At 37.0% G+C, this 12,589-nt stretch overlaps 1 protein-coding gene across 1 annotated transcript in view; it reads right to left on the bottom strand.

Moving 5' to 3' along the window:
• Positions 1–12,589, bottom strand: part of LOC140165820 (uncharacterized) — a 71,000-nt gene that overhangs the window by 41,371 nt on the left and 17,040 nt on the right. Inside the window, 6 exon segments of the mRNA XM_072189143.1 lie at positions 4,757–4,873; positions 6,397–6,580; positions 7,727–7,819; positions 8,401–8,493; positions 9,664–9,716; positions 11,594–11,657. Coding sequence (XP_072045244.1) covers positions 4,757–4,873; positions 6,397–6,580; positions 7,727–7,819; positions 8,401–8,493; positions 9,664–9,716; positions 11,594–11,657 — 604 coding nt within the window.

Below are 12,589 nucleotides of genomic sequence, written 5' to 3'. Positions count from 1 at the left end.
TTAACAAAAGCAGTTTTGGCAGGATGCTCATCCTACGCCAAAAACTGCTTTTCTTGCAAACCCCCATATATCAGTACTTTTTTTGGTGATTTTTTTTTTTAATGTAAGGGGTTTTGCAACAAAGCTCTTCATATGGTTTAAGCTAAAAGGAGACTATGCCTATGTTATGGCCATAATGTGTGATTTGCTTCACAGCGATGCCCTCAATTTTACTCGGATTTCTACTTTTTGCATAATTATAATGGCCAGTGGTGTACTAAAATACCACGTAAAAGGCTAAGCCTGAAGTGCTTTAATAACAGTAAAATTCAACTATTTATATTAAAGCCGGGTCAACCCGGTTTTATTCAAAGTTCATCGATCGACTGCTTGCTAACATCTCCCGTGGATGTCAGCTTATGTGTACACACGTCGAGCGGGATGATCCATGCAGTATTACATGTTACGATTGGCGAGCGTAGTACACGCATTGTAGGCGCTGGAATGAAATCGCAATTTTCTTCGTTATACCTCATTTGTTTGGCTCGATATTAAAAGAGGATAATGTGATCAGTGAAAACAAACATTTAAAAGGAATCTATTCTTTATGCAAATCACACATTATTGCTTTAAGTCTTAACTTTTCTGGTAGATAGTGAGGCCAGTTATGTAAATATCCCATATCACAGTCAGTGTAGTCCGGTATTTGAGTAAAGGTGATACTCTCAAGGTTGTATAGGATGTATATCCCACATGATCTCAGTTTTTTCTGGAAGCTTCAAAACAAACCCTTTTCTTGTTGACATTTTTGCGCATTTGAATGAGTTGAATAAGCTGCTGTTAAGGGTAGACGAGGCATTGTTGGTCGAAGCAACCTAAAAATCGATTTTCATTATCTAGATCAATATATTATTGAAAATTAACACCTTGATGTTTTGCAAAAGTCCATTCTACAAATCGTATACTTTGCAAACTTACTTAATTTATTGTTGTTAATGAGTTATGCGCGTTTTACAAAAGTGTTGTTGTTTCAGCCCTCTTTACAACGTAACTCAAGAACCGCAGCACCTATAAAAGTATATCTGTGATATTTTAATTCTTCTACACACTCGCTATGAATTGAGCAATGCAGTTTTTGCCAAAGCTCACTACCATTAGTAAGATGCTGTGAACTACCTAATCACAACAGTTTAAAATAATTAATAACCTTAAAGAACAAATTCACCATTGACTTTAGGACACAAGTGAAATCCTTTGATGCAAAATTAGCATTGTTCAGATTATCTGGAATATTTAGATACTAGCGGGATACCCGCGCTTCGCGCGGGTCCCCGCTAGATGAGTAAATGGGAGCGATCACTAAAACAGGAGGAATTACTGAAAAGTAGAATCATTGAAAAAGTAAATTTTATTTTTCTAAACCTGTTCCTTCTGGCAGTTCCATTTAGCTTCTTTCTTTCTTTTCAATTTCTTCTACATGGGCCTAGTTTGTTCCCATTTAAAAAAATTGCTATTTAGTTTGTGATTTTCCGTTTCCATGTTATTTATTTATTTAGGCCTAACCGCATTCCCATTATGTTCCAAATCTGTCCTTTCTTACGTTTCCCTTTTAGCTTCTTTTTTATGCTGCTTAGCTTGTGATTTCCCGTTTCCATGTTATTTATTTAATTCTGTTCTCATTATTTTAGCTTCTTTTTTCTTATATTTCCTGATTAATTTTAATCTAATTTTAGCTTTTTTTTTTACGTTTGCTGATTAGTTTCTTTCTTTCCTTCTTCATTTTGCTCCCGTTTCATTTAGTTACTGTAACCTTTTCAGCTTCTTCTACATAGATCTATTTTGTTCCAATAAATACATGAAGTTCCGTTTCCATGTTATGATGTTATTTATTATTATTTATTATTTTATAAATCTACCCTTTCTTACGTTGGTGCTTTTAGCTTTGGCTTTTTTTCTATATATTTTGTTCCCAGTTTTCATATTTCCTGCTTAGCGTGTGATTTCCCATTTGCATTTAATTATGTTCTCATTATTTTAGCTTCCTTTTTTCATGAATTATTTTTCTCTGGCACGGAAAGTTGGCCTATGCATATGCGCCCGTGCGTGTGCGTCACATCCCTTGTACGCCAACGCACTAACGCCAACGCACTGCCAGTTAGTTATGGTACGCGCTACCACTGAGTTTCGACAATACAAAAGCCCAGGAAAAAAACACCCGGTTTTAACCATTATTTCTTGACCGTTTTCAACCAAATGCATTTCCCGTATAGGCCCTATATTCCTCAATCTCCCGTATGAATTTGGTTGTAAAACTAAACGACGTTTCATAGGCCTAGAATAAATAATGAAATTGTACACTGACTGCCTCCACCTCGGGTCTCCTGATTCACGCGTCGTAGCCTTAATTTCTTGGCTGCCAACGCAAAGACCTGATTCACGCGTCGTAGCCTTAATTTCTTGGCTGCCAACGTCGATGCAGTGGCGGAAAATGGGGCGCGTAGCTCTGCGTAGGGACGAAAAGCTCGTAAGATCATTATTAAATTATGCGCTGTTGTGCATCTAGATAGCCTGAATCATTTCTTGGCCACCTCGCAGTTGGCAGAAAACGGGGCAATGTTGCTCTGCGTATGGTTTTTAATGGAAATATTATTACGCGTTCACACTGTCCTTATTACCCACAATGCCACTGCGATTGATTTTGCATAGCAACACGACAGTTTTTTATGTTATTCTCTTAGTTACCATCAATTTTTGCAAAAACGAATGTCCGATGGAAAAATGGCAATATGTACCCGATCAATATACCACTAAATCAAAGCCGAAAGTCTAGGCAATTCGGAGAACACTCGCGCACAAGATGGGCAACCTTCCTTTTATTTATATAGATATCCTATGTCCCATTAAACTCGAACTATACATTAAGGTTATGGGCAATGTCATCTTGTACTGCTTGTGATTCTCAAATTTCATGTACTGAAGCTGTCACAACGCACCATAGCCACTGCTACAGAGATGGTTGACACATAACATAATTTGTGGTTGGTTATTATCTGAGACTAGTATACCTGAATTATTATAATACATCACATAATTAAAAGCGATCTCTTGATTGGTCACATATCTAAAATATACTAATACTCTTACAAGGAGTGCCAGGGGCGTAGCAAGCGGGGGGACAGGGTGGACGAAGTCCATGGGCCCGAGGGTTCAGGGGCCCCGAGCACAAAAGCGAAAATTTAATAAATAAGGGCTGATAACGAAGAGCAAGGCAGGATTGGTCCAGGGCCCCCAAAATTGCCCTACGCATCTTTTTTTTAACCCCAATAACAGCATGTTAATTGCGCGCATTCAAGTAGAGTCTGTATTCAAGTCAAGTCTGAAATTGAATGTTTTTGTGTACTTTGCGCGCAAATGTCCTAGTAACATCGGAACAGAATACCGTATTGTTTGTAATAAACGCTCCCCCTCTAATAAACGCCCCCCTCCAATTTTTCTGTGAAAAATTGACAAAAATGCGAACATTTCCATGACATATCGTGTAGGTAAGCTTAAAACTTGCATCAGTCATGTCAGTCACGATCGCTAAATTGAATGGACAAAACCTATTATGACTCAACTCCCAACCATTTCATTGTCTAATTATGGTAGAATTTCACTAATTCCATGCACTTACAGGTGTAATTTTGTTGTATTCCCCACGAAAATATCATTTTCCGTGGGCGCCGCCATCATGTATAGTGTAAATCCCTCCTTTTAATAGGAGCACCATCGGGAAATGGAACATGATTTTTAAGCTTTTTTCACTGACAATTCACTTCCAATAAACGCCCCCCTTTTGGAAAAATGCAACGCCCCCGGGGGGTTCATTACAAACAATACGGTATGTTAGTCCCTCTCTATATTATACGTAAACCAAAACTTGGCCACTGACTTGAGATCAGATCGGCACATGAGTTCGGGGCCTCCAAATTTTGGCCTGGTCCAGGGCCCCATAAGTTAAAGTTAAAAGGGCCCGTGACTCCTCCTTGTCCATGGGCCCTGATGCTCTTGCTACACCCCTGAGGAGTGCTACTGTGAGCTGCTATTGAGGCAGTAAACTCTACCGGAAACTGTATACGCTATTATTTTTGTGTACAGCATTTTTGCAATTTTCAAAATTGTGTGAGTTGTTTATTTCACAGAATTTATGCAAGTGAAAAGTATGTTTGCATTTTTGCAAAATTTGCAAAAATAAATCCCTTGCAAAAATAAAAGCATATACAGTATTGATAAGATACTGCTTGGTAGACAACAAAAAATGTGTATTCAGCGTACATGATTTAACAAAAGTAAGTTGGTTGTCCACTGTTATGCATTATTATGTTTTGTTGAATCCAAGTGTGTAAAAATATTGGATCCAAAACATAATAATGATAAAATTGAATGCTTTACGCCCAATATTTATTGGTCTCGTTAAGAGTTTTAAAATATTGGACTCACTCGACTATGTCTCATCCAATATTTTAAAACTCATAGCTCGACCAATAAATATGGGCTCAATTGATCCAATTTTATATCAAACTTGCCAAATGGAAGGCACTAGTCTAAGATCGATCCTGCAAATATTGTCGTCATTTTTATTATGATTTGTTTTCATTGGTTTCCAGTTTAATCTATTAATTATTCTAGATAGTATAACCGTGCATGTATATACCAAGTTTGTCGACTTGCTACCTGTAAATTAAATGATTGATGAATAAAACCAAGTGAATAAATGAACAATTTTAACAAAACTCACTTGTAACAATAGCATTATCTTCCATATCCGTGTCAGAGTCCGATTCTTGTACCACAATATCTGATGTCCGTCTCGCAGGTTGAGTGTCTGGTATGGTGGAAACATTTCCTGGAGTTCCTTCAAATAAAGCACAGCAAATAAATAAAAAATTAATGGTAATTCCAATAATGTCACAATTTACAATTTCACGCTACATTTATTACCGTGCCTTTTGTGTTAATAAAACACCCCATTATATTCCTCTTAAATAGTGGTCAATGTAAGGCAGTTGAATATTGTGAATTTACATTTAAAGGAGTATTTCGTGATCCTAGCATCCTCTATTTATGTCATTTTCATTAGATATCCACGAAAAAACCTATTCCCAAAATTTCAGTTGATTCCGATTTTGCGTTTTGCGAGTTATGCATGATTATGTGTATTACACTGCTCCATAGACAATGCGTTGTAATTTCGTTCTGGTGCACCAGAGCGAAATTCAAATTTCACGATATCTTAGCTAAACGAATTAATCTGCAAGAGATATTTTGTACATAAACATTATGTAGCCAGAGGTTTCCAGCGATATAAAAATCTCAACTTTTTTTGAGAAAAGTGGGGGGATGAGGCTGTGGATCACGAAATGCCCCTTTAAGTGAAACATTTAAAAATTGGCAGTGCACAAAACATTTATTGTGCAAAAATGTCCACAGTACTAGTTCAAAAGAGAGGGATGAGGCTTGACTTGATGCTTTTGACATGCGCTGTCAACGCAAAATCCTTCGAGTGATATGGTCACAACATATACCTAATAGCCATATAAGATCTAAGACCAAACAGCCCCAACTCAAATCAGTCATCCGGAAACGCCGCCTACAGTGGTTTGGACATCTACAGCGAATGGATAAAGATCGCATCCCCAAGAGGCTCTACCTTTGGAAGCCAACCCATGGGAGACGCAGACCTGGTCGTCCAAAGACATCATGGAGAGACGTCATCCACAGAGACATCTCAAGGCTGGACCTATACCATGTATACTGTAAAGGAGGCTGAGGTTGCAGCTATGGATCGTAGGATTTGGAAGCATCTCTTGAGCCAGGCAGCAGGTGCAGAAATGCATGACGCTGACTGGTAGGTAGGTAGGTAGGTAGTTCAAATATATATATGCCCACAAAATGGGCTGTTATGTCAGCATTTTCACTTTTTGAGATATAGGACAGGTAACTTTTCCTCAAAATAATCTAATGGCGCACCTGAGCTCCTTTGACTTGGGCTAAATTTCATATGCATATAGAGAGCTCCCTCTTCTAAAAATCCAAATAAGAATTAAGGGTACATGCCCTTATTTACTGGTGGGATTTTTATGGGAGGGCACTTTTAGTTTGTGTCAAAAATTCCAGTTATGTCAAGGGAGCCCATAGCGCCATTAGGCGAACGTTTACGGTATTGATATAGTAAATCAAATATTTCAAATTGTTCATCTGGATTTACTATTTACGATTGGTTATTTATGAATTACTATTTCACATGTTCCTGTTCTCTATTATTTTTTGAGATTCAATGGCCCATATCTCTAAAACAAGCTCTGCCGACTGCATTGCACATTCGTGGTAGATGGTCACATATTTTATTCACACATATCTCACAAATTTGACTCTTACCAGATGAGTGCTCATTGTCATCCGAGTCCTCTGCAAATACTCGTTTAGGTGCGCTGTCATGGCTAGGCGTCTTCAGCTCCAATATACTGGTCTGTGGTTGAGTGGTTTTGGCATTGTCTAAACTGAATGGCTGGGTAGGCTGTAGTATGTCTATACTGTCAGAGCTATCGGACATATTGCCATCCTAGATCGGGAAATAAAGCAAAGCATTGTGAACTAACATGAAGATATGAGGCAGTGGTCTCTACGCATGGGGTACTGCAGCAGCCTACCCACCCCTTTTAAAAAACAACACAAAAATCCACTTTTGCTTGATATTTTCCAATACAGAGGTTCAAAAGTGGGTGAAAAATTAACAAAAGGTCCCCTTTTTGCTGAAAGGCATTCAACAAATCCTGCGTACAAACAACCCAGCAGTTGTCAGTGGTTGTAATTTTGATTAAAGGCAACTCTAGTAATCAGATTTTGAAATACTTTATGATTAGGTAGGCTACCTTGAACAGATTCTACAAAAAGTATTTGCCATTAACAAAATATTTTACAGGGGTTATTCCTAGGGCTATTTTGGAACATTTGTCGGAAAATGACACATAGCCCTCTGACTCTAGAGAGGAATGTATGTACCAGATAGTAATGTTTGATCAATAAAATAAACTTTTACACTTACAGTATGAGACTCATAAACCTTATATGCTGAAAATTAAGACTACATTAAAAGATTCCTATTGGGGCCACCTGCGCAGGTAATTACAGCTGGTTCACACAGAGTACCTACACAGTACCAATGCTGTTACTAAATAGGACCCACCAGCAATACTGCACTGGTACTCCTCTGGTACTGCACAGTACCAACCAAGTGCCTTGGCGATGGTGTGCCTGTGCAGGCAGCTCCAATAGGAATCTGGTAGTGTACATGTAGAGATATAATTTCACTGCTGACTTGCATCAAACCACTGGTAGCACTTGCATCACACATAAATATTATGTTTGTTTTACCACTCCACCACTCTCCCGTGAGCATCCCAGTTTTGTCTTGTGGATCAATTAGCCCTCATTAACAAATAATAAAAATGGCTTTACAAAGTCATAAGCTATCAGGTTTCTCTTATTCATCTTTGCTACATATTTCCAATTCTGACCTACGTTCAATGCCGTTTTATTCCTACACAACATACCACACATGATCACATTCTCTATTCGCTGGCGTATATGACCATTGCTAGGTCAACTGGCTCACATTTCTTTGTTAAGAACCACTGATCAAAATGATCACAACACAAAGTCTATTAGCGTATCACAATTCGAAAGTTGTTTGTAGATCTCCACTTACCTCTTCTTGTAGCAGATACTGACATGTTACATCAGCTAGGGTTAAGATGTCACAACTTTTCACTTCATAGCGTATATTTGGTTTCAAAAATAACTGCAACATATAGAAGGAAATAATAGAATAAATAAAGTTGTATATCAGGACTAGGTTTTCAATATGACATATTGGTGGACATGTTAAGCATTTGATATCATCTAGCCTTTTTCTTCAATTTCTTCTCAATATCTTCGCTTAGGAATGTCCGCCCAAAAGTGTCTGTTTTTGACATGACACATCACATATGTGACCATCCACCACAACTGAGATATGCTCCATTGAACTTAACAATAAACAATAGGAAACAAAGGATTTATTGACTGTTTGATTGATTTTTCACTACTTAAATGTCAAGTACTATAGACATGATATACATCATTTTAAAGCTCATTTCAAGCAGAATATTTTGGTTGAATATCTCAAAAATGATGATTGGTGACTTCAGGGCTCAGTTGTGCTGGATGGTCACATATCATAATCCTTTACCTTGCCTCGTCTTGTTTTAATCCTGCTCCCCATATCATATATGAGATGTGAGTTACCATGGATTTCTATCCCTTACCTTGCCTCGTCTTGTTTTATTCCTGCTGCCCATATCATATATGAGATGTGAGTTACCATGGATTTCTATTCCTTACCTTGCCTCGTCTCGTTTTATTCCTGCTGCCCATATCATATATGAGATGTGAGTTACCGTGGATTTCTATGCAAGCATGCTGCTTGGATAAAGACTGAAAACAAAATATGACATAAATGGTTAATGTAGGTATGCTAGGTGAATTCAAATTTGCCATCAAACTGCATCATTTTATATATCAAATTAAAGCCCTTGAGTAAACAAAGCCAAAACTGAAAACATTTTTTCATAGCACTTTCCGTAGCAAAGTTACATCTTGTCAAAGATTGACTTTCATCAAAAAAGATTCAGCTAGCAAAATTCCCCAAAACGGCATTTCGGGGTGTTTCTAGATCTTAGTCTCATTATGATAGCTCAGCTTTTTTTAATGGAACTGCTATCAAAATCCCTCTAAAATTCCATGTGCGATTGTCTTATCACCATAAAAAATCATATATTTGGGTCAAGTGAAGTATAGAAAACATATTTATGTAGGTTTCCTTCTTCGACCAGTTGTTTCAAATTTCAATGTAAATATGCATTGACATTGTCGGCGAATTTGGCTGACTAGCAAATGTGTTAACTAAGGTTTGCCTGGGATACCTAGTTAATGCAACAAGCAAATGAAATTTAATTAACCCCCAAGCACTACCTGCTGATCTAACATTGCCTCTGATTGGTCAATTACATGATATCTTCATTTTAATCACCAATCAGAATGGAGCTTTGAAAATAATTCACCCCAATTTTTTTGTGTGGTGAAATTATTCTAACAATGTTGCTGATCGGTCCAATTGATAATGAAATTTTCTTTTTGAAATATATATGAGTTGCACTTGCAACGGCCTGTAGTAATGCATTGCATATTATGTGGTGTGATCAAGCAAAATCAGTCTGAAGTCGGGCATATTCAATTTTCAGTGTTTTACATGAATGAATAAAGCTTTTACAAAGCAAAATCTTTCAGAAAACCCCATTGAAATCGAACATTTTGTTCCAAAGATATGAACAGATGTTGTCTTTGTTTGGCTATCTGAAAATCAATATATCCAACTTCCGACTGATTTTGTTTGATCACATATCATACTAAGCAATTAGACATGAGCCTAGTATTTTTTATGTTTTTTGCATCTACGTCCATTGCATGATGGGAAGAGCAATTGCCCATATCATTTTTTTAATTTTTGTATATTAGTCCCTGTAAAATGAGCAACACAAACGAAAATTGATCAAATATCAATAGCGAGTCCAGAATTTAAGTTATTATTGTTTTTTGGCTATTTACCTTTAGTGGAATGTGGATCTTGTTTCCTTCATGCCTGCCAATTATATTTTCACCTGAAAGAAAAACAACAACAATAAATGTTTACAATGTGATGATGACAAGAACTTACAGCTTACTCACAGGGATTCAAATTCGAGGAGAACCCGAGAACCAGTTCTCCTGAAGGTTCTCGCTGGATTACAACTAGGAGAACCAAAATTGGTACTCGTAAGCTTCCAAGTCTCAGATCGCATGTTTGTTATATTTTACCTTTCGGCAACAATATTGGAAATACAGTGTCTAAAAATAATCTCATTAATCCAAAAATATAATTCTGAAATGTTGAGAAGTTTTCTTCATTTTAGCTGTCAATTTATTGTACGATCACTAACAGGAATACATGGCCCATGCATGCATGTACTTCCAATGTTTATTACTGGACCATCCCATAATAATACATGTGACCTCCCTAACGTAGTAATGAAAACGTCTCCTTTGGTTGTATTCCCCACAAAAGTGATGATGTAACAGGATTAGCTACCATGAGTAATAGATGAATACAATTTTTGAATATATCGCCCAGGGTCTTAGCTAGAAATTGAGGGTTGCCCGTCATTTGAATAAATTTGCCTGTCCTAATTTGACCTTTAAAATATTTACCAGACATCTATAGCCCATTGGGGGTTCAAAGAGTTCAAATATGTGCTGATATGGCCTTGTTCTACACTTTGGGTCTACTAAAAAGGGCAATTAGCTTTTCAAAACATACAATTTATGATATAGCATCTGTCAAAGGCATTAATTTTGCCCGTCCCAGGAGCAAACTGGCCGTCTAAAATGACGGCCAGACGGGTGGCTAGCTAAGACCCTGATATCGCCCCGCACTACAACGTTCACACAAACCAAAGATTCTTGCAAAAGCCCTTTGCGAGAACCTAAACAGGTTCCTGCAATTGATTGCAAATTTGAACCCCTGTACTCCTACATTTCACTTCACCCTAAGTCTGACATCAGTGCTTTCACATGTTGATAAGTCGTAGTGTACATGTGTATATACACCCTGCTGGATTAGGTTAGTGCACACAATTCAATGCTGTGACCAGACCAAGGTGAAACAAAGTATTCAAGAATATAATATTGTATTTGAATTCAAGAATATAATATTGTATTTGAATTCAAGAATATAATACTGTATTTGAATTCAAGAATATAATATTGTATTTGAATTCAAGAATATAATACTGTATTTGAATTCAAGAATATAATACTGTATTTGAATTCAAGAATATAATATTGTATTTGAATTCAAGAATATAATACTGTATTTGAATTCAAGAATATAATATTGTATTTGAATTCAAGAATATAATATTGTATTTGAATTCAAGAATATAATATTGTATTTGAATTCAAGAATATAATATTGTATTTGAATTCAAGAATATAATATTGTATTTGAATTCAAGAATATAATACTGTATTTGAATTCAAGAATATAATACTGTATTTGAATTCAAGAATATAATACTGTATTTGAATTCAAGAATATAATACTGTATTTGAATTCAAGAATATAATACTGTATTTGAATTCAAGAATATAATACTGTATTTGAATTCAAGAATATAATACTGTATTTGAAGGCACGGTGGCGCAGTGAAAAAAGACTGCAATTCATAAATCGCGGGGGAAGCTCGAGGTGTGGGTTTGCATTCCTGCAGCACCAATGTGTTATGCACTTGGACATGGTGCTTTACTTCACTTGCCTCACCCCACCCAGGTGTAATAGGAAGCTGTTAGGGGATAATTACAATCTAAGTGCTTCGGTTGTGCTCTTGTTGATTCTAAAGTATCTCAGTGGCAGCAGAGTAAGGCCTAAAAAATTGTTTGATTGGTATAACCCGACCTCTAAAAGTACATGTAGGCCTGACCCGACCCGTGCACAGCTTACCTTCCTGTAAATCAAAGATGGTTTCAGGGAATCCCTTACATGCTAGCACTTTCAATTGTGCAACCTACAGGAAGAAAAAGTATAAACCGCAGGTTAGGTACTATGTCTACAATGTAGAAGTCTACATTGTTATCCAAATTGTCACAGTAAGTTTTGCCATGAAAATCTCTCGAACAACGGAAATTCTTGCAGGTTGTTCTGTATACAGGCTGAGTCAAAAAGAAGTAAACTCATGTTTGAGGGGCTGCAACTCGAGATCTGCAAAGAATCTGCTAAAAATAAAAATACCACTGGAAAAAGCAAATTCTATACGTCTAAATAAAAAAAGAATTGTTGAAATTGCTCACAGTAAACTAAAGTTATACTCATTTGAATACAAACACCCATTTTTGTAGCTGCACACGGCTGATTGATTTTCATCCATTTCAACCTCGACGAATCAGCAAAGTGCTAACCGGATTTATTGTTGAAAAGACAACTTTTGCTTTTAATTAATATTCAACAAAGTCCATTACGGTACTATAGTTTGTAGGGATACCAATTCAAGTCTTACGAACGATCCAGCAGAAGCTTGATTGGGGAATGTTGGGTAAAGGATTGAGCTGAGCTTTGGTCTTGCTGTAACGCATGTCTAACTCTAGCAATGGTCACTTGTGATCTATATAGCAGTTCGTGGTCTGCCTGAAGCTTCTGGCTGTCTGTTCCTTAGTGTCCCATGCACATTGAGCTTGTTCACATTTTTATATACTGTTAGCTTACATGAAACCCGGTTAGCTGTAGGAAATTGGAGACGAAAAAGACGCTGAACTTCAGTGGGACTCTTAGTTTCATGATACTTCGTCGACAGAAACGCGTGCGCTCCCGTCGTGCGGTAAATTGTGGTGCCATGTTGTCATTTGGCCCGTTTTATTATAATGTAGTGCAATGAGGTAAAATTCATATTGAAAAGAGCCCTTTAACATGTAGGAATTATTGATCGAAACCACACCTGCCACA

The sequence above is a fragment of the Amphiura filiformis genome, chromosome 12 (genome assembly GCF_039555335.1).
Source record: "Amphiura filiformis chromosome 12, Afil_fr2py, whole genome shotgun sequence".
Taxonomy (NCBI): domain Eukaryota; kingdom Metazoa; phylum Echinodermata; class Ophiuroidea; order Amphilepidida; family Amphiuridae; genus Amphiura; species Amphiura filiformis.
Note: the sequence above shows the minus strand (reverse complement) of the source record. Positions and strands in the feature narration are given on the sequence as shown.